This window comes from Chenopodium album, chromosome 7 (assembly GCF_948465745.1).
Source record: "Chenopodium album chromosome 7, dcCheAlbu1.1, whole genome shotgun sequence".
NCBI lineage: Eukaryota > Viridiplantae > Streptophyta > Magnoliopsida > Caryophyllales > Amaranthaceae > Chenopodium > Chenopodium album.
Window position 1 is genome coordinate 15,465,143 of NC_137840.1, and position 23,860 is coordinate 15,489,002.

The following is a 23,860-nucleotide window of genomic DNA, read 5'->3' on the forward strand; positions in this document are numbered from 1 at the left end:
TAAGTCACCAACCGGATGTGACTTGTTTAAAGCGGATACTGCATAAAGTTTGTATTATTTAAAAATAATCAAAAGATTGACTTATTTTGGGCGGACCGTTCAAGGTTTGTATTATTTTTGACAAATTTTCCTTGTAAATAAACATGTATAAAATCTTTGTCAAATAGTATATCTTTAACAAAAAAACATATATTTTTATTTGTATTAGTTTAATATAATTCTTTTTAAAAGCTCTTTATATTATATGTGTAGGATATTTAATACTTGATTTACTTAAATTTTTAAAAATATTCTTATATACGTATTATATTAAAATTACATTCTATTTAAATTAAGAAACTAGCTTAGTTCCAATATACTACTATAAGATTTATTAAATAAATATAAATACTATTATAATTAAATTTTAATAAATAAATTGACACAAAATTGTGACTCTCATTTTTAAAGTTATGACATTAATTTTAGATTTAGCATTATTATACCCTACTAATTAGATTTGTCATGAATCTTCTACTACATATTACTAATGGCGAAACCTAAAGAGACACTTGGCGACATCTCTTAGAATTTTCCCGCCAAAGGTATTCGCCAAAAAAAAAAAATTATTCTTACTCTAACAAAGGATTGTATCTAGATTATTACATCCGTTTTCCATAAAATCTAAATTAAACTTTCCAAAATATTAAATAATTTATAATAACTATTATTTGTGGTTATTTTTAAAAATATACTTCATACTCTTATATAATTGCTGTGTACAATGAAGTTTAGTTTATTTTTGGTTAAAAATTGTTACATATTTATTTGTCAAAAATCCTATTCATATATATTATTGCATATTTTTACATAAGAATATTATATTATAATACTTAATTTTATAGAGTACTACATAATCTTTTCCAAAGATATTGTCCCTATTTTAGTTTATTATAATCTTTAGTTTTTGCTTAACATATATACATTTATTTTTTTCAAAAAACTTTTTCATAAATATTATTGAATATTTTTACATAAGAAGATATTAGTAAAGTACTTATTTTATTATGTAGTACTATATAATCTTTCTCAACTGTAAATAAACATGTATAAAATCTTAGTCAAATAAATATTATATCTTTAACAAAAAAAAAAATATTTTTTGATTTGTATTTGTTTAATATAATTCTTTTTATAAGATCTTTATATTATATGTGTATGATATTTTATACTTGAATTAACTTAAATTTTTAAAATCATTCTTATATGTATTATATTAAGATTACATTCTACTTAAATTAAAACTAGCTTAGTTCCAATGTACTATTGTAAGATTTATTTAATATATATAAATACTATTATAATTAAATTTTAATAAATTAATTGACACAAAATTATGGCTCTCATTTTTAAAGTTATGACATGGATCTTAGATTAATTCTGCATTACTATACCTCACTAATTAGATTTGTCACAACTCTTCTATTACATATTACTAAAGGCGACACCTAAAGGGACACTTAACAACGTCTCATTAGAAATTTTCCCTCCAAAAGAATTTGCAAAATAATAATAAAAAAATATTCTTACTCTAACAAAGGATTGTATCTAGATTATTACATCCACTTTCCATAAAATCTAAATTAAACTTTCCAAAATATTAAATAATTTTAATAACTATTATTTGTGGTTTTTTGTAAAAATATATTTCATACTCTTAAATAATTGGTGTGTGCAGTGAAGTACTTATTTTTTTATATCATTTTAAAAATTTTGTTATTAAAAGTATTTAACAATCGTGCATCTATTGCACGGGGTTTAACCTATTATTGTCTCTATAAGCCTACATGAGTCAAAAGTACTAACTATTGAAATTTCTCGAATATAGACATTACTATACAATTTTTAGGTACAATTAAAATTAGTCATTGGTCTAATAATTTGCACATAACTTAAAATGATTTATTAAGAAATCCTAAAAACTTTTTTTTTTTTTTATTTTAACAAATATATAAATCCTATTGATAACTATTTAATCATATAGCCAACATGCAAAAACTTCTATCCTACCTACATATATTAGTCAATTTTATATTACAATTTAATAAAAAATATAAAAAAAAAAACTAGGTCAAAGGTTAACTAATTGTACTTTTGAGGACAATGATGATTATAAGATAGAAATTCTATTAAGGGATAATAATATAAGTAGTTCTTCCAAGTTCCAACAAAAGGCAGAGATTGAGTAGGAGAGAGTATTTTAGCTATAATATTATTGATGTCAAGAAAGTTATTTGAGCAGATTTTGGTTAATGTCTACACTATGATTGAGGCTAATAGATTTAACTACATTCGAACACGTACATCTAAAACACTTGAGGTTACAATTGTATAAGAATTTTGCTGATGCGGTTTTGAGGGGAGACATTGATCCCTAATCTACAAGATTACAGATTGTCTTATCTTCGTCATTTACTGATAGTACTAGATATATGATGCAAAATTTTTAGGATGCCATGGCTATATACATACATGTGGTATGGATATCCAGATCTATTTATTACATTTACATGCAATAAATCACTATATTTTTTTTTTTCAAAAGATAGGACTTAGACCATAGGATAGGCCACACTTCCTATGTAGGGTTTTAAAAATAATAATATGAGGCATGTAAGTGTATATGTGCCACCCTATAAGAAAAACTATAATTTTCATTTTTAATATAGATTTTGGTACTAATTTTATATGCGTGAAGCCAACCATCATAAGGTTACTCGGTTAGTGTTATGGGGGTTACCCAGTTAGTGTTATAGTTGTTACTTTGTCAGTGTTGTACTTTGTTATTAAAGGGTTACTAAATAAGTATAGTAAGATTCTGTTCACTTCACCTTAAACTCTTAAAGATATAATATTTGGTAAGAATAATTTTAGTTTAGTATAAATAAGTTCAATTTGGTATATTTAATTTCAGTTCAGTAAAAAGCAATTACTTTAAAGAGAAATATAATAGAGAAACAATAATAAAAAAATTATAAAAAAAAATAATTTCAATTCAATAAAATTAATTTTAGTTCTGTAAAAATAATTTAAGTTCACCAAAAATAATTTTAGTTTAGTAAAAATAATTTCATTTAAGCAAACATAAAGTGAAGTGAACCAGGCTTAGAAGTTACTCTATCAATATAATAAGGGTCAGTTTGTTAGTGTCATAGGAATTAATTACTTCGTTTTTTACAAGCGGTTACACAATGTGACAAGCCGCACAGAAAATATGTTGTAGATTTTGTATATGTCGTCATGAGTAATATGTAAGAATGATATACATTTTTTTGCATCTCTTATATGCAGCTCTCTAAAAAAGACAGATAATTAAACAATTGACAAGCCTAAACGTCATTCTGAGATTAAAATTTTAGGGGAAAAAAAAAATTGTACTTCGTACTAAGCCTTTAATTTTAGACAAGTAAATTTTTGGTTGTAGAAGGTGCAATAGGTGTGTGGTGATGATAAAGTGAATTCTCATGTAATAAAATTAAGGTAGTAAGTGATGGGATTAAAAATCCTATTTTTAAAAGTTTCATGTAAAACTTTAAGTGTTTTATTTTAAATTTTTTTTTAAATGAATAATTGAATATGAGTATCAAGATTTGTAAGCCGTGCATCGCACGGGTACTATATTAATTTCTACTAAAACTCTACGTATGGGGAAATGATATAAGTACTTCATCCGTTTTTAAATACTTGTTCCACTTTCCTTTTTTTTGACCGTTTTTAAATACTTGCTCCATTTCCTTATTCGAAAAGTTTTTACATTAATTCATTTTTTCTCACTCAATGGATACAACACATATTTTATTAGTTTCATATTCTTTCTCTTTCAGTTCTCTCCACTAATTTTGCATTTTATAATTTTATTTTTTATTTTTCCACCTACTCCACTACCTCCATATTTTATTACTTTATCCAAAATCTTCTTTTTACATTAAGAAATGAAGCAAGTATTTAATAAGGGAGAGAGCAATTTTTTTTTAATTTATTTGACAAATAATGGAGGGAGCATAAAAATAAGGTGAACAACTGAAGATGGTAACTTTGATAAACGAGCCAGTCGTGACTCCTTAGAGCATGTACAACGGTGAGTCAGTACCCTCCTCAGAACTATCTCTCACTTTTTTTGAGTTAGCTTACCATTGAAATATCTGAATCATTACTTACTCACAGTATGAGGTAGCAACATCTGAAGCGGCACTGAGTATGAGCGTGAGTTGCTGACTTTCTAAACCAAAGAATCTGATTTCTTTTTTTAGGTCCAATTATCACATGACACTTGTCATGAATATTGCAAGTTGTGTTTGATGTTTGCTATTTGTGTTTGATGTTTGCTGTAGAATGCAACGGCTATATTAATTTTTAACAGTTAGTATTGCTGTAATGCTCCAACGGTAGTTTCTCACTTCATTTAAACATATTTCCAAAAAATAATTTCACCAACGGTATAATTATAATTTTATCTATAAATAGAGCCTAATATTGATATAGTTTCTCACCCTTAAAATTTCACTCTTCTTTTTTTCATTATAAAAATAATTTGTGATTATGGATCTTAATAATCCTAATTACGGAAGTGGTTCCTCTCAAAATAATCCAAATAACCAATCTTCCAATTCTCCAAAATTTCAAAGTAATTTTCATTTTGATCCAAATAACCCTTATAATCCAAATGCTCAAAGGATGTTATTTTATAACATTCCTAACCAACCAACGCATCCAAACCAACAATTTGTACAACAATTCCCAAATCAATTTCCAAACCAAAATTACACCCAACAATTCTCAAACCAATTTTTAAACCAAAATTTGCAACAAATTCCCCAAAATTATCCTTCTGGTTTTATGTTCCCAATGTCGCAACATTATGGTGTGAACCAAATAATTCAAAACAGTCCAGCAACTCCCGAGAGAGAAAGAAGCAGTAAATTAACCCCACCCGATGATCCTAGGGTTCAACAACAAGCCAATGATGATGCTGATGGTGTTGGTGATGATGATGTTGTTCAAGGTCCCCACGGGAGCAACACTAATGTAAGGGCAGAAAAATGGGGTGCAAAAGAAGATGATGCCCTCGTTTCGGCTTGGGTAGAGTGTGCAGTTGAAGATCCAGAGACGGCAACTGATCAAAGTTTGGCGGTAATGTGGAGGAACATAAAATCCCTTTATGATCAAGCTAGAGAAGAAAATCCATCCACCATGCGCCCTAGAACTTTAAGATCTATTAAAAGTCGGTGGGCAAGAATAAATAAAGATGTGAGTATATGGGTTGGTTGCTATAGTGAAGCAAAAAAAAAGATATATGAGTGGTACCAACACTCATTATGAAATGACCGAAGCTCATGAAATATATAGAGGAACATGTAATGGTTCACGCTTTGGTTTAATTGGTTGTTGGGAGATGTTGAGAGAGTTAGACAAATGGAAGCCAATAGACCTGGATTTACCTTCTAGTGATGGTGGCAATTCGAAAAGATCAGAGTCAGATACTCCAACTGATGAAGGTCCAAAAACTCATACTCGTCGCCGTCGTCCTGACGGGGTGAAAGCATCTAAAAGAAAAGGTAAATCTGTTTTCAATTCTGGAATTCAAATTGGGGGTACTTCTGAAATTAAAAATTTAGAGTCGTTTACTCAAGCCCTATCAGAGATGAATGTAATGAAAGGTCAACACAAAGATGTTGATGAAAGGCGAATTGATGTAGCAGAACGTATGCTAGAGTATCAGAAGGAGCGAGATGCCATCAAAGCTCGGAAGAAACAAGAAGAAAAAAGGTTCAAGCTATTTAGTGTCCTTCTTGCAAAACCAATTCTATCTGAAGAAGAAAAAGAAATATATCTAAAATTAAAGCAAGAATTTGCACATCTTCTAGGCTAGTTTAAATATCAATTAAGGTAGTCAAACTACATGTGTATTATTCTAGTTTTAATTGATGTAATGTATGTTACTTATGTTGCTTTAACAATTTCCTTTGTAATATTTTGTTGTTTTTTCTTAATGCATTGAAGTAAATGTTTTAATAAATATAATTGCTCTTTGTTTATTACCCAATAAATTATATCTTGTAAATAATAATATATAAAATTAGCTCAATAATGAGAAATGTTGTAAAATATGACCGACATGCAATGCTACATTGAAATGTCACATGTTGACAAGAAATCTGTAAGCAATAATATCAGAGAATCTCATCTTTTACTGTTTTGTGTACCCATACATTGAATTGTCATACAAAAGAAATCTACAAACCTTATTAGAAATGTAATCTTTTTGAGTTGTTTATCCATTCAACGAATTACCAATGTAGAAAATCTGTAAACCTTATCGAAAATCATATCTCATATATCTACAAACCTTATCAGAAATAGTCATTTTTTTTAATTATTTTAGAAGTTATAAATAAGGGGATACACTTCATATTTCAATACATAAATATAAGTATTATTTCTACAAAAAAAAAAAAAAAAAAAAAAAAAAAAAAAAAAAAAACAAAATTCTCTCTTCCTCTTTACAAAAAAATATTACAAAATGAACTCTGATTCAAATTCTTCTAGTTCATCTAGTTCAGGGTTATTTGATTACATGGTGAACGACTATGTAGAGTGGCATGAATCAATTACCCAAAGGCAAAAAGAAGATGAATTGATCGAGGAAGCGATCAATACAGCTGTTGTTCCCTTTGTAACATCAACTTATCAGGTCCCATTCACTCTTGAATCTACGTACCAAAGGTGGTATGTATCAAGAGATCGAGAATATGCTGATATTCAGTTATATAACGATTACTTTAGTCCCCAACCATTGTACCCTGCTAATATGTTTCGTCGACGGTTTCGCATGCGTAAGAATGTGTTCACACGCATTGTTAATCAACTAAGCAAAAGTGATGTTTACTTTCAACAAAGGCCGGATGCCACCGGAAGACTAGGTGCATCCCCCCTCCAAAAATGCACTGCAGCAATTCGAATGTTAGCACACGGTACGGTACATCTGCCGATGCAGTTGACGAGTATCTTAAAATTGCATCAAGTACTGCAAGAGAAGGTCTGGCTCACTTTGTTGAAGGGGTTGTAGCTCAATTTGGACCAGAGTACTTGAGGAGGGAAAATATTATGGATACTGAACGGCTCCTCCGTGAAAGTTATGCTCGTGGATTTCCTGGTATGATGGGCAGCATTGATTGCATGCATTGGGAGTGGAAAAATTGTCCGCGTGCATGGAAAGGAATGTATCAAGGTAGAAGTAAAACAACAACGGTGATCTTGGAGGCTGTTGCTTCGCAAGACTTGTGGATATGGCACGCTTTTTTTGGAACCCCGGGTTCTTGTAATGATATAAATGTCCTCCAACGGTCACCGGTGTTCTCTGATATATGTGAGGGAAAAGCTCTAGAGGTTACCTTCAATGTCAACGGAAATACATACAATATGGGTTACTATCTTACAGACGGTATCTATCCGAAATGGGCAACATTTATCCCAGCAATCAAACATCCACAAACTGGTAAGCACAAATTATTTACCAAGAAGCAAGAGAGTTATCGAAAGGACGTTGAACGTGCCTTTGGAGTGTTACAAGCTCGATTTGCAATAATACGTCAACCAAGTCTAGCATGGTCGACCAAAATTTTATGGAAAATTGTAATGGCTTGTATTATCATGCACAATATGATTATTGAAGATGAGCGAGATGGATATTTGCATTATGATGCAACTGAATTTATCAACGACCAACCCCAAAATGTAGCAGAATCATCAACTAGTAACAACAACCAACCATTTACTGTGAGAAGTGGACGATTGGATAGGCTCAATCTAAATGGTTATATGGAAAATAGAAATAATGTTCGTGATAGGGAGACCCATATTGCACTAAAGAATGACTTGGTTGAACATATATGGGGACGTTTCGGCAACGAATGAAGAGATGACAAAAGTCGCTGTTAATGAATATTGTATTTTAAATTTTAATGGATGTCTTTGCTAAATAAACTATGTTATTTATATATTGTATTATTTTTGTACTTTTTATTTCAAAAATTAGAAAAAAAAATTGTTTCAATTTATATACATAAGTGATTATTAATATTGTACTATTTATAATGACTATTAATATTGCACTAAACAATGTCTAACTTTTTTTAATTAATTATGTAAGTTCAAAAATTACAAATAAATAATAGAGATTAATACATGTTTTAAAAAATATAAAATAAAACAAGAGTGAGAAAGAGAAAATGATGGGGTAGTTAGGAGAGAGAATGGTGAGTAACCTCACCATTGTAGATAAATAAATAAGGTGACTCACACTAGTAGCTTATGATAGTGGAAGGTGAGGTGGAAGATGATTTGGAAAAAAAATAAATAAAAAAGATAGTTGAAAGTGAGGTGGATAATGGTGAGTAACCTCACCAATGCTCATGCTCTTACTTTTCCACTGTTCTGCTGGTGAGGTGTAGACGGTAGAGTGTACTACGTACTAAAAAGAATTTCAGCACAAATTTTCTTCCAACACTCTTCCTGACTTGTCAAATCATAACAAATCCTTGCAGTAAACAATAACTCTTGATCATTTTCACCATTTTTAGTCTCTTCTCCAAATTACTGTAATAATAATTAATAAACACAAACCCTTAATACTACACTTGGTCTTGAACAACACAGCCATGCAAAAACATAGTAACCCAGTTGATCACACCTCCGGCGTTGCAACTGCCTCCGCCACAGCAGCAAGAGATCACATAAACGAATTGCGGAAGAAAAAATTCTCAATTGGCTCCAAAAGGCCAAATCCTCTTACTCAAGACTTACATCATGTTGTTACTTGCCTCTCGGGTGAACTTTACACTAAAGACCTTCATTTTCTCATGGAGCTTATCCAGGTTTTTCCTACTTTTTTTTTTCAAAAACATTCATGCTTTGTGTATTTGTAACAGGCACTTTCATTTTTTACTTTTTTATTTAATTTAGTTTAATTGTTTGTTATTTGAAGACGTGCAGTTGTTTTATTAGGGTTTTGAGTTTCTCAAGTGCAAGATTTTCTATGTATTTTATCTATTGTGCTTTGAATTTTAGAAGACCAGGGTTTTGTTGCCTTTTTTTTTTTTAGTTAGTTTGAATTTTTTTTTTTTTTTTTTTTTTTTTTTTTTTTTTTTTTTTGAAACCTTTAGTTGGTTTGATTTATTGATCTAAAATAATATGGGATATATATGTTTGATGTTTTGGGTTTTATTTTTTTAATCTTAAATTTTAGGGAAATTCCCATTGGTACACCCGTGGTTTTGATTTTTCCCAGTGATACACTTTAAAATTTTTGGCTTCCCATCGGTACATCCATGGTTTAGTCTTTTTCCCAACCGTGATTAACACCGTTAAAAAGTATTTCATTTAGTTAAAATAATTAAGAAAAAGACTATAATACCCCTTTTGAATATCTAATGTCTCGATTTGCGTGTTGAAAACTGTTCGGTTAAAGTTTTGGGAGTCACGTTAGTCCTTAAGGATCCAAACCTCGAAATCAGCCAAAAAAAAAAATAACGCAAATGTCTCATGTGCATGTCAAAAAATGTCTCGATTTGCAGGCCATTACTTTTTTGTGATAGTAATTGTTCGGTTAAGGTTTTAGGGGTCATTTTCATCCATTAAGGATCTAAATCGAACTCAAAATTGTCAAAAAATTAACGAAAATGTCTCGTTTTGCGTGTCATGACAAAACAAAAAAGAAATATCATGACGTGCAAAATGAGATATTTTCGTTAATTTTTTTGACAATTTCGAGTTTGATTTAGATCCATAAAGGATTAAAATGACCCCTAAAACCTTAACCGAACAATTGTTATCACAAAAAAGTAATGGCACGCAAATCGAGATATTTTTTGAGCGCATATGAGACATTTGCGTTTTTTTTTTTGCTAATTTCGAGGTTAATTTGGATCCTTAACGACTAACATGATGACTCTCAAAACTTTAACCGAACAATTTTCGACACGCAAATCAAGACATTAGATGTTTAAAGGGGGTATTATAGTCTTTTCCTTAATTATTTTAAGTTAATGAAATACTTTTTAACGGTGTTAGTCACGGTTGGGAAAAAGACCAAACCATGGGTGTATCGATGGGAAGGAAAAAATTTTAAAGTGTATCAATGAAAAAAGTCAAAACCACGGGTGTACCAATGGGAATTTCCCTAAATTTTATACCCATCTTAAAAATCTAAAAACTTTTGTTACAGTATATAGAAACCAATTTTGGGCCTCAACCATTAGCTTAATGTATCAAGAGATCATGAGTTTAAAGCTCGATTTTGCCCTCATTCTAAGTGGAAATTTACCAAAGACATTTCAAAGTATAGACTATGGACTAGCTAAGATAAATAGGGTAAAAGCTGTAAATATTCAAAGGCAAAAGCTAATGAACGCCCTGAATAAGATAACTCAAAGAAGAAATATTAAATTAAAATGAACATTAATTACACCGATCGACCGCGTGATTTGTCATGTATTCCCAAATTAATACTACTTTCGAAAGTATTTTAAATGCTTATGTGACGCGACGTTCATTAATTCATATTCAAATGAGTAATTTAAAAAAGGGACATAAGAATTATAGAGGAGTGATTTTTTCAAAAAAGAAAATAAACCATAGATTTATTGTACTAATATACTCCGTATGGCGGTTGGAGAGTGGTAAATTTTGCGTTTCGTAATATAATGGTTTTAATGTTGGCAAGTTTTGTTAACGATTTTCAAGGATCATGTTGGGATTTATAATGAGTGACTTTTGATGTTAAAAAAAAAAAATCAGAATGCAGAGGATAATCAGTATGAAGACATTGTTGAACCAACCCTTGAGCTTGCGTTGACAACCCAAGATATCACTGGTATTGGAGCCCAAGAGACCCTTTTAATTTTCAACAATGAAGTCGGCTTTTCGAAGCAAAACATGGAATCTATATGTAGTGTGGGTCGATCCACGAAGAAAGGCAAGAGAAGTAAAGGCTTCATTGGTGAAAAAGGTAACAAAAAAAGACGAGAAGAATTTTTAATCACTCATATTTAATATATAGCTTCTTAATTCTAGTTATGCAGTGTGTGGATTTTGGTAATTTTTCTTCTCAGAAATTCAGTATGTGTTAATAATATTATGGTTTGTATTAGATGCTAGGCGAATTTGTTACTGTTATATGCCTTCCAATTTAATAATAATCTATAATATTGAGGTGGTGGAGCAGTGGCCTTGCTCCCCACCTCAAAGACGCCTTCCAATGTGCCTTACAAATGGTTTGCAGATGCATATTGGTTATACAAAATGTAAAAAGAATTGGAAATGTTACTCCAACATGGCAACATAGACAATTAGTTGAGTTCTTAAGAGTCCTGAGGTTTATACTTTAAAACTTATTTTTCAGGAAGGTGTTGTGTTTTTGGCAGGTCATTCTGCCCCCCTTAGCGCAATTATTTGGCAATTATTTGGCAAATTACTACTATTTTAAAATATTGTCATTTTCCCTCCAACTTTCCAAATATAATACACACACACAGGAGAAAAAAAAAAAAAAAAAAAAACAAAAAAAAACAAAAAAAAAAGAGAGAAATGGCCGATTGTCAAGCCCTATTGACTTATAAATTTTGAAAAATGTATAGGGCAATATATACTTGTTTTGTCTTAGTTAAATGACCATGCAGCCCATGACTTCAATCTTGTCCACATCATTGCTTAAGGACTTATAACCCATATATATATTTCCAATATTTTTTTTCAATGTATACATATTTCCACGATGATTGAGAGTAGTACTAGGATAAGTGATCCTTGAAAGTCCTCATGGTGGTTCATGTAGCCGACCCCACTTATGGGATTAAGACGTTCAAGCAGAAGTAGTATATATATTTCCAATATTACGTGTTACTTCTTGTGTAATTTTATAGTATGTGCTTCTTCTGCTTGTTTTGACCACAAATAAAACCAAAATGTTCTCAAACAAATATATTAATAATCCGGATTAACTAAATTAAGTTGATTATTGTTTACTGCAGGTATTGGATTTAAAAGTGTTTTCTTAGTAAGTAAATTGTCTCATATCATTAGCAATGTGTTAGTTGAGACGAACACTACAAGAGGGGGGTGAATTGTAGGTGAGCTCCTAGTGACTACTTTTTGCAAATATAAAATAGGAACTTGCAATGCACACAGGATTTTAGGAGGAAACCTTATAGTGTCCAACTAGAAGTAAAACCTCGACCCTACCTTAAGGATTTCGAACACAAACAATTCCACTATAATAGGGCAAACACCAAGTTACAACCTATTATAATCAAACCTCTACTCACAAGTTCCTGAACGAACTTGCTACAGAATAGGATTCTATCTTACCCGGTCTAAGTCCCACACTTAGACTCTCTCTCGTACTCCCTAAGTACAAATCTTCTCAACTTCTCACCAGAAGCTCTCTCTCTGTATGCAAAGATAACAAAAACACTCTCACCCAAATAACCCCAACCAATTACAAGTATTGACACCTAGTATATGATAGGCAAGCTATGCATGAAACTCGAAACTAATATGACAAGACGATAAGCTTGGCAAACTTACACAATTAAAGCTCTGTAAATTCTTCACGCATAAACTCACACCCAAAAAAAAACCTAAACTCCTTTTGTCCTCTACTATTTATACAAGTATTACTCGTATAGAAAATATGTTTTCTTGAAGATAAATAAGTTAAACTTAACTTATCTTTATACACGGTTTTTATGTAAATCATTAGAAGAAAATCTTTTCCAAAAAAATAAGATAGAAAGATTGAGTTAAAAAGCATAATATCTTTTTAACAAACTGATTTTAAGAAATAAACATTTAAAGAAAATCTTTTTCGAATTCTATCTTTTATCTTTTCCGATTTTAATTTATTTGCCAAGCTAATAACTTGTCACGCTTCTAATAGACTTCATGCATATCCTACTTAACATATTTAACAATGAATCTAGAAGATAAAATCTTAACTAAGTCATTGCTGCGCTGCGCTCCTATACTGGTAGGTTTACTTGGGCTCCACGCTTACTAAGTTCCTCCAAAGATCTTAGCCAGCCATCTTCAAGTTCCTGTGAAGGAACGTTCCTGTTAGGGAACTCAGTTCCTGTGAGGGAACACTTCTTCTGTTTCGAATAACCTTCTTGAATAAAGAACTTCTTCAAGTCTTCTTAGTTTCAGTTAATTCTTCCATCTCCAAGATCAATTTCACCTAAACTAAACAATCACTTGAAAAACCTTTATTAAATGAGTTTGCTGTAGTTTAAGTTCTTCATCATCAAAACCTTTAAACATCAACACAATGGTTACAAAGTAAAATTTTCTGAAGAGCCAGACAAGGAGTGTGGCATTGGATACATAGTGCCTCAATGGATTTCTGATGAATCTATTGTTTCCAAAATACAAACTGTGTATGGGTCAGAGCTCTTGCCAACGACGACAATTATCCTGCCATTGAAGCCTGACAAGGTGAATCCAGTAAAAAAGGAATTGTCGTCTCTTCACCCTGAGATACTTTTGTTTTTGTCGAAATTGAGAAGGTTGTATGTCCATGAGAACAGCAGTGTTCCGAAGAGAACTGACAGTGTCACCGCAATATCAATAGTCAGTGAAACCAATTATGAGGTTTCAAGAGATAAAGATGCAGAATCACGAGTTATTCATCTCTCGGTGAAGGAGAAGCCAGATGCTCCTGAAGAGAAGTGCAAATATTACTTGTGGAGACAATCGTTTCCTGTGACAGATCAAGCCAAAGTCAGTGGAAGAGCAGATGTAAAAGAATGGGTTTTGTCACTTGCCTTTCCATTTGGCAGGAGGTTGAGAAGGGGGACTTTTTTGGTTGGTGTTTTTGCATTCCTCCCTACTTGTATGGTTACAGAATTTCCTTTTGTGGTTCAAGCTGATTTCATCCTTGCCTCCTCACGGGAATCTATTGTCTTTGACAATAGATGGAATCAGGGAATTCTTGAATGTTTACCTGTGGCCTTTGTCAATGCTTTTATGTCTTGTGTCAAACAAGGCTCACCATTGTTTGGCGTAGCTAAGGCCTTTACATTCTTGCCATCTCATGCTTCACCATTTAAAGAATTCAATAAGATTAGAGAAACAATCAGAATGAAGCTTTGTGATGCTTTAATTGTTTCTTGTGAAATGTTCAATAATCAGAAAACATTTTGCAAGCCTAGCTCAGCAGTTTCCGTTTACTCTAGATTTCGGAGGATTTTGAACAAGATGAACAAATTAGGGGCCTCTCTATCTGGCCTTTCTTCCTTAGAAATGTGTCTTGTGCATCCTTTTCTTGATCAAGATATGTATAGGCCAAGTCTAGACTTTCTTGGTATCCATCATCAAGATTCATGGTATGAAGAATGCTTTACTGCTTGCAATCTTGTGTCTCAAGCTTCTGATGACATGTACATTGATATCTTGTATTTCATTAGCCAGTACATAAGTGGCTCTATGGTGAGCTATCCTATATTAAAGATGATCAATGAGAAGAGTGAGATTGATTGGTATAGTATTATTTCCAATAGGAAAGAAAGAACTAAGATTCAATACTGCGTACAGGAGGAACTTCACGTCTGGCTGCAAAAGTGTAATATTCAGTTTTGCTGCCCAGTTTTCTTCATACCTAATTCCACCCAGGCTGCTCTGACTAGGCACCGTAAAGGTAAAATTGTTTCCTATTGGCTGTTATCTTATGCTGGGGTGAAAACTTGCTCAGCATATGAATATAGCTCCATGCTTTGTGATTACATATCTCATAAAGGGGAGTCAAATGGCATGCTTATGTTGGCTCACTTTCTGTATCACAGTAAGCAGAAGAAGTTCTTGACAGACACTGATATTTCTTCAATTGCACGATTGCTACCTGTCATAGATGGCTCTGGCTGTGTAAGAGCTCAAAGAACTGAGACTCTTGTAACTGCATCAGGAAGTAAATGGGCTAAGTTATTTGGACCAAATAATCCATTCGAACAAGAAAACTATATTGATTTATCAGAAACTTATGCTGCAAATGGTGTTTTTGCTGCTGAGAATACACCTGATAAAATGCTTCTCAGATTTCTGACGCTCAATGCTGCAGCCCGAGACCTGCCTGAGATATCTCTTCCGAATTTGCCTCTTCAAGTAGCATCTTCGCTAATGACATCTGAGCAAGCTTTCTTGCTGTTGGACTGGATTAGATTTCACCGAACCAGAGGTGAAAACATGCCAGAAAAGTTTATCAAAAGCATTCGTTCTGGCAAGTGGATGAGGACAAAAACTGGAGTCGACTGTCCAAGTAGTTGCACAATTCCAACTGAAAGTGGAAAGGCAATACTAGAACTAATGAAAGGTGTTCTAAGTGGTTTCTCTATTGTGGAAGAAGATTTTTATGGTGATCAGATCAGGTTATATACAGATGAATTGACATTTCTTGGTGTTAAATGTGGGATAAATGGTGTGCAGAAGATTATCATGGATCGTTTCAAGGTTTTGTCTTCTACTACCATGAAAAGAGAGGAAGCGTTCTCACTTCTTCTATTCATTGGCTTCTTGAAGGAAAGGAAAATGCTAGATGAGCAATGGATAATCACTATGAGTAATGCCAGATGGCTGAAAACTTGTAAATGCTATGCTGCTCCCAGGGATTCTGTTTTATTTGAATCAGATTCGGAAGCTGAAGCTGCATATTTGGTAACTAGTTTACAAGTAGTTGATGACAAGTTCTATGGGGGCAAACTTCATTCTTATCTTGATGAACTTCAGCTTCTAGGCCTCAAGTTTGGATTAGGGGTGTATTCGTTGGCTGCAGAGAATCTTTCTTTTCCTGAAAATCCTTTATCTATGACTTCTAATTGTGGTTATTTTGTACTTAATTGCTTAAAAAACATGAAATCTTCAGCTGCACCATTTATGCAGAAAGTCAGCAGTGCTCCTTGGTTGAAAACAAGCTTTGGTTTTAGATGCCCTTCAGCAACAATTCTTGATAAACCAGACTGGGCCTGTTTGCTGAAAATTGTCCAAGTTCCAATAATAGATGAAATTTTCTATGGGGAAGGAATCGAATTATACGCAGATGAACTTAAAGCAATCGGAGTTGCTGTTGATCTTAAAGATATTTTGAAGATAGTCATTAGTAAATTGAAGACCCTTTTGGCATCATCTGTGGCTTCAGATCTTTTGATCAAGCTGTTGCATTGCATCACAGAGCTGAAGAAAACTAAGTCTTCTGTTTTAGCAGATTTGTGTGAATGCTTGATTAAGGAGGAGTTTTTAAGAACTCGACATGGACACAAGAAGCCTGGAGAATCTATTCTTTTTAATTCTAAGTGGGCATCTATTTCATTCTTTGTGGATCTCCCTCTCATTGATGATTCTTTCTACGGAATTGAAATTTATGGTTTTAAAGAACTGAAGATGCTGGGTGTATTGAGTAGCTTGGAAGAAGGGGCTATATTCGTTGCTAAAGGGCTGAAAAGGCCGATTGAACAAGGACTTTTGACAGCTGAAGGCACACTTTCATTGCTACAATGCTTGAAAATTTGATGGCCGATGAAAATGGTCACTCGTTTCTAAAGAATTTCATTGACAACATGATGCAAAGTGAGCTCCTAATGACAAGCTGTGGATATAAATTGCCAAAGGATACTCTCCTTTTCCAGTTTGCTTGGAGTGAGTTGCTTGAGCTGACAGATGCTCCTTTCATAAACAATAAATACTATGGAACTGATATGTCTGCTTATATTGATCCACTTAAAAAAATTGGGGTTAAGGTTGATCTTGAGGAGGTCTGCTTAGCTTTATCAATCTGTCTTCCATTATTCTCTGAAACTCCTCCCATTAAACGGATATATCGTTTTCTCAAGGAATTTCGTTGGAAACCTGTTTCACTAGAATCAGCAAGCTCGCAGATCTGGATTCCTTCAAATGAATCATCTAGAGAGGGAATGTGGGTGGATTCTGAGTTGTGTGTGCTTCATGACAAAACCAATCATTTTGCACCTATTTTATATTCTTTGGAAAGATTTTATGAAAAAGAGTTGCTTCCGTTCTTCAACACTGCTTTTCGAGTCATGGAATGTCCTTCAACAGATCACTACTTGCAAATATGGAGCCTTTGGGAGACTAGAGAGACCCTTGCACTCTTAGAAACTGAATGCAGCTTCTTTTGGAGTTATATTCTCAAGAACTGGAATCAGGAGATGGAGGATACTCTTAAGAAGAAATTGGCCAAAGTACCTTCATCGTTGCCAGATGGGAACATCATCTTAGTTAGCAAAGAACTTGTGGTTGTTCCCGATGATTTGTGGCTTAAAAAGATATTCATAGGCTCCGAAGGCTCCCCTTTATATATGTGGCTACCTAAGGGAAATGTGTTCTCTTCTGTTTCCCCATCTAAATTATGTGCAGTCTACAATGTGATTGGGGTGAGAAAAATCTCTGAGTGCGTGAAATGCAGTGTTATGATTATGCCATCTTCAACTCAATGTACTGAAGTTGATCTGAAGAAGAAGCTGATTGTTAAAGGCCTGATTAAAATAATATTGGGCTTTCTTGCCTGTAAAATTCACTTATCCACCAAGAGTAGACATGAAGCAGTAAATTCTTTGATTAACCTTTCTGTTTTTGGAAGCAATGAAAACGTACAAGTCTCTTTTAAAATGCATCTGACAGCTGAAAAATGCCTTGAGAGAGAAGTGAAGAAGTTAGTTCATTGGGACAAAAAATCCAAGCGCTTATTCATCGATGGTAAATTTTCTGCATTTCAGAAGGCCAGTGCAGAGTTTGTGAGTTCCTTTGCTACAGAAATTGCCGAAGGATTGCTTCTGGAAGAGAGAGCGGTCATTGTAAATGACCTGTGGAATCTTATCCAGATGAGTTTTTTGTTCGAGTTTCAGGAGCACTCAATTCAGTATTTGCTTACCAAAGACAATATTGAGGTTTTATTGGAAGACGAAGAGTTTCTTGCTACTGCCTTTCCTGTAGTGGAAGGCTTGTATGCTGCAGGTTATGGGAAACGGGCTTTAACTCAGCAGGTGTTATTGGCTCCATTGACACCAAGTGTTTCCCAAGTTGTAAAGAGAAGAAAATTGAATGACATAGGTATGTAACATCTCTATTGCTAGCTATTTTATTTTTGTTTGTGATATTGCATACAGTGAATTAGTGAATCTAAGTACTATTGTACTCAGGTGCACATATTCACTATGGTTCATTGCTCTGCAACTTTTTGTCTTCTCTACTTTGAAGGAGCGTTGACAATTTGACATACTGGGAAATATGAACGTTATAATGACATTTTCAGTAATTGAAGTAAATATATAGTATATGTTCAGTTGTTCTAGAAAGGCAATGTTACCCATAGTTGTAACTTGTAGAGAAGGAAAGTATGTGTTCTGACTCCTGAAAGGGAAGACATTCCTGCATTTCATATTTTTGATATATGAGCTGTCTGACTTATCAGTTTATCTGCAGTGGCAGCTGAAAATGAAGGGAGACCAAAATCAAGTTTCTTAAAAGCTGATGGCAAAAGAGTGTAAGTGGTTATAAAATTTTTTAATTTTGTGCTATGTTATGTCTCTCGTTCTTTTATTTTGCTTTTCACTTGTGTGACATATACCTTCTTACCTGCCCTGTTGGCTCACTGGCTGTACAGGTTGTCATTTGATATAAAAGAGGAAGCTCGTGATCCTCTTCCCATCAAGCCAAAGAAGCCTCCTACGTGCTTTTTCGAATTCGTGTATGCATCTTTATGTATATCTGTCTATAATTTAAGTATCCTGCAGTATCGATATTCAAATTAACATTAAAATTGCTTGTGTTGATGTGGATTCCTTTTGGATTCACACATTAATTCGGTAACTTTTCTGAATTTGATTAAAAATGTTATCCATGGGAGTTGCACCAAATCATGAGGAGCATGAACTTAGAGCTCCAAAATGCTTGTGTTGATGTGGATTTTTGTTGAGAACTTGAGATGTGATAAAGAACACTAGCTCTAATAATGAAGTAGAGGGAGGGAGACAGAAGTGGTACTTATTAAACGTTATATTGTCATGGTGTTTGTAGTGGTAACAAGCTAATTTACTCTGAGTTGGTAATGGCACATTGTAGTTATTGGAAAACTTGAAAAAAGATGTCTATATTCAAGAAATTGGTATACCGTATTAGAACAGAAATAATGATTCCATGTATAACTTAAACTTTAGTGTTTTCTTACCTTGATTCTTTATCTTTTTTTATTGCTTTTTTTATTTTTTCGGGCTTGTTCATACATACATATTTAAACATATTGTGTTCTCTTTGTTGCACAAAGGGAGGAGTTTAAGAAGCAATACAAACTGGAGCACTCTAATTATAAGTCATTTGGTGATGTGAGTATTTCTCATATAATTTTATATCTTCATGGGAATCTATGCTATCCTGTTTTTCTAAGTTCTTAATTATTACTATTATTCTGTGATTGGTTTTGTTATAAGGTCCTTAAAGCTGCTTCAAAAAAGTGGAGAGCCATGTCTGATCTTGTGAGTTGCAGCAGGATATAGCTTTTCAGAAACTTATTTGATAGATGGATTGGGATATTCATTTATGTATAACCTTCCCAAATATAGTTCTGAAAACTTGAATTATGAAAATGTTCCAGGAAAAGGCTCCCTACATCAAAGTTACAGAGAAGAAAAAGGCTGACTATGAAAATGAGTTGCAAGTGTACTACAAGAAAATGGTAATACCCTATTAGTAGCTAACTTTATATTTACAATTTATATTATTGCATTGTCAAACCAGTTTCTAAATTGAAAGGATGAATATTAGGAGACACGTATGAAAGAGTCACAATCTAGACGTGGTGTGGATGGGAAAACATTCAGGATAAGGAAGTAGCCTAACCTATCTTGATCAAATGTTTGAAAGGTAAGTTACAATTGAGATCAAAGTCATGTATTCTCTGCTTGATTTCTGATTTATAGAAAAGATACTAGAATTTAAACTATGTGATTAAAGGAGAATGCTATGATTTTTTTTCCATGAGTCACTAGTGTATACCAATTTCAGCATCAATGCTTTATATTTAAAGAAAGCTCAGATTTCCCTAGAGCTCACTATGTGCGATCACTCTTTTTTCATCCAGAAATCTCCGTGCTAGATTTACTTTTGAAGGTTGAAATGGATTTCAAAGGTCATCCTTTTTTGGGGAGTGTGTGATGGCCTCCATTAGAGCAAGGTATGAAAGTAAATATACATGTCACGTGGCACCCCTCTCATGCACTAGAAATATATCATGTCATTCATTCAATTATGAACATTCTTAAATGATGCTCCGTAATAAATAGCTGTATTACAGAGTTTGAATTCAAGACCAACAAGAAATGAGTTATAAGCTTTTCCATTATAACAATCTTTTAATTATGATCTCACTCAATTATATATCTAACTTGGATGGGAAGTGTTCATTTTTTGTGTGGGTTTTTTCTATTAGTTATTTACTGTTTGCTGTTTTCATAAATTTTGGAATGCAAATAATACATTATAACATTCAAAACAATAATAATAATATGAGGCATTGCCTAGTGCCCTGGACCACATACTAGTTATGTTTATAATACTTGATAACAGATTTTGAAGGTTATTAATCATATATGTCATCATAGAAAAGGTCATTTGATATTTTTGAAGAAAAATCGTCATAAATTATTGGAAAATTTGCAAATTACCACCCAAAAATAAGTCCATTTTCTAAATAACCACCCATTAAAAATTTTATTTAAAATTACCACCCACTAAAATATTTAATTACGCAGATTACCACCTTTTTCAATTTTCCGTTTAATTTCAGGTGTGTGGGGCCCATATAACGGCTATTAACGGCTAGTTGATGCTTCCAAAATGAATTCCCCCCAATTTTTTCTTTTAAAACATATCTCCCACCCCTTTTTGGGATTTATGCTCCAAATTCTCCCCAATTTACACGAATTTCACCCCCTGGTAATTGCAGAAGCTTCGCAAGAAATTTCATAGGCTAATTCGCATCAGGTAAAGTATTTCAATCTTTAAATTTAGGGTTCTTATTGTGCTTAAATTGGGGAAGACTAATTGAATAGTTGATTAGGGTTTATATTTTCGCAAATTAGGATTCTTATTTGTATTTGAATTGGGGGAAATTGGGTGTTTAGTTAATTAGGGTTCATGTTCTTTGCCCAATTGTGTTTTTTTCTATGAATTGGGGGTTCTTACCTCTGATGTCGCCATTGACAGCAAGCAATGTCAAGTGATGAACTCAGCACGTGGTCCCCAGTAAAACGCCCTAAAGATGGCGACTTTCGCAAAGAACCTTCACGCAAAACCCCAATTACAAAGTGCAAGTTTTATATGAACTGAAACTAATTTAGGGTTTAATCTCCAATTTTGGATCCTAATCTGAAGAGTGGGTGAGAATTTATGGAGATGGGCGAATTTGCAGAGAGAATGGAATGAGAGAATTGACAAAAGAAAAGTCTTCAGTAGCATGCAATAGTGAAGTCGACAAAAAAGAAAAAAAATAAGGAGGGAAGTAACGACTGTGGGCCCCACACACCTGAAATCAAACGGAAAAATTAAAAAAGGTGGTAATCTGCGTAATTAAATATTTTAGTGGGTGATAATTTAAAATAAAATTTTTAATGGGTGCTTATTTAGAAAATGGACCTATTTTTGGGTGGTAATTTGCAAATTTTCCTAAATTATTTCAGTTTTTAACCTTGTTGAAAAATGTTTGTTTCACAATAAGTTCCTTCTTTGAAATCACTTTAAATTTTAGTCTCTTTTATTTTTTATTTTTAATGGTAAATTTTAGTCAATTGTTTACTGATGATAGAAGTTTGTCGTTAAAATAGCTAGCCTTTTTGCAGTAAAATCTTTTACGTAACCTTTTCCCTCAAAAAATTAAGTACAGTATAAAAATTCTATTATGACAAAACCAGAACTCCGTTTACATGGGGTGGTATTAAGGATAGGAAAAAGACTACACGACTTAATGTTATTGCTTGTTTCATAAGAACTCCCTATCTAGAAACCATGACTTAAATCTTTATCACGATAAAGATTGATGATTTCAACTCTTTGAAACGTCGTCAGAAACTTTGGTGTATATACTCTCAACTCTCCCATCCCTATTTCAGAGATAATGTTAATTTTATTTTAAAGTCGTAATGTTAAAATCATATACAGGATGCACTAATCTTTCATCAACATTTTTTGTAGGTGCCAATGTACATCTTAACACTACTGAAGCAATTTTGATGACTTGTAGAAAACTAGAAACGGAGCATTTTTAGTTTGCTTTTGAGCTTTAAGAAGATCCATGCACCATTTCGGTTTCTGTTTGATTGGAGTATTTTGGTGTATTATTAACGTATAAGATGTAAAAAATTACAAAGTTTTTTATTTTTTTTTTTGTTTGAGGAAGTTTTTTTTTTTTTTTTTTTTTTTTTTTTTTTTTTTTTTGAGGAAAACGATAGTGCAATTTTATTAATCGTAGTCTAATCCCACCAAAGTCAAGATACTTTGGGGGGAAAGAGTCAAGTCGTACATAAAAAATCACCGGTATTCCACCTAGCTACTAGATGAGGAACAGTGCTACAAGAACGCTTAACGTGAGTAATAATACAACTATCAAACTAAGCTCTATTGACACAAATCTCATCCATAAATAACAAATAAAGGAGAAAGACCTCCAATACTTGAATTCACCTGCTCGATCACATTCATGGCATCACATTCCACCCATATGACTTATAACCCAACCTTCTCGCAAGTCTCAGGGCATACAAAACAACCATGGCTTCTATATATTCCGGCTGGGAACCCCAAACCTTTGTTGCAGCGCATAGAAGTGTTCCTCTTGCATCACGCCCCACCACACTAAGGCCAGCACCACCAGCGTTAGGCACATGGACATCCGTGTTATGCTTCACGCATCCAGAATGGGCAGGGGGCCAAGCATCCCGGCTGGTAATGCCATTCTGATCAGCAGCCTTTGGGAAGACCTTAGTGTCATACTGTTGAAGCTTATAAGTTTTGATGATGATGAACTTAAACTAAAACAAACTCAACTAAAGGTTTACAAGTGTTTAAGTACAGGAGAAATGGACCTTGGTGGAGGAAGAACATCTAGTATTATGAAGACTTGAAGAATCTTTAATAAAAGGTTAATCAATAGAAGAAGAGTTTTATAACAAGAACTAAATTCCTTAACAGGAATGTTCCTTAACAGGAACTCGAAGGCTATAAGCTGAAGACAGTAAGTTCCACAAGGAACTTAGGCTACGAAGTTCCAGTTGTGAACTGGAGACTAAATAACAGCGGGAACTTGTTCCTGGCCTGCGTGAAACCCAAGATATTCAGGATTACAGAAGCGCGGCATTGAGATATTAATTTAGTTAAGATTTTATCTTCTAGATTTATTGTTAAATATGGTAATAAGATATGCATGAAATCTATTAGAGATGTGACAAGATAATTTGGCCAAAAGATAAAATTGGAAAAATATAAAAAGATAGATTTTGGAAAAAGATTTTGTTTTATGTTATCTTCCTAAAATCAGTTACAAAAATGATATTATTCTTTCATATATATCTTCTTGTATTTTTCAGAAAGGATTTTTCTTCAATAAAATGATTTACCAAAAATCGTATTTTGAGATAAGGAAAGTTAACATCTTTATCTTTTGAAAACCTACTTTCTATACAAGTTATACTTGTATAAATAGTAGAGGTAAAACTACTTTAGATTTTTATAAGTTTTATGCGTGAAGAAAATCTTGTGAACTTTATCAAAGTGT

The 23,860-nt window shown here is 32.9% G+C and overlaps 1 protein-coding gene across 1 annotated transcript; it reads left to right on the top strand.

Annotated features, from left to right (window-relative positions):
- The first annotated feature begins 8,696 nt into the window (after positions 1–8,696).
- Positions 8,697–16,590, top strand: LOC145640040 (uncharacterized). The gene is made up of 3 exons (XM_081691352.1): positions 8,697–8,951; positions 10,834–11,044; positions 13,388–16,590. The coding sequence occupies exons 1-3, from the start codon at positions 8,697–8,699 to the stop codon at positions 16,588–16,590; spliced, it is 3,669 nt and encodes a 1,222-aa protein (XP_081547478.1).
- Positions 16,591–23,860: the final 7,270 nt, after the last annotated feature.

Coding starts and splice junctions, on each gene's coding strand:
- LOC145640040 (XM_081691352.1), top strand. CDS start 8,697: ATGCAAAAACATAGTAACCCAGTTGATCACACCTCCGGCGTTGCAACT. Junction 8,952..10,833: donor TTCAAAAACATTCATGCTTT/GTGTATTTGTAA, acceptor AAAAAAAATCAG/AATGCAGAGGATAATCAGTA. Junction 11,045..13,387: donor AGGCTTCATTGGTGAAAAAG/GTAACAAAAAAA, acceptor AATTTTCTGAAG/AGCCAGACAAGGAGTGTGGC.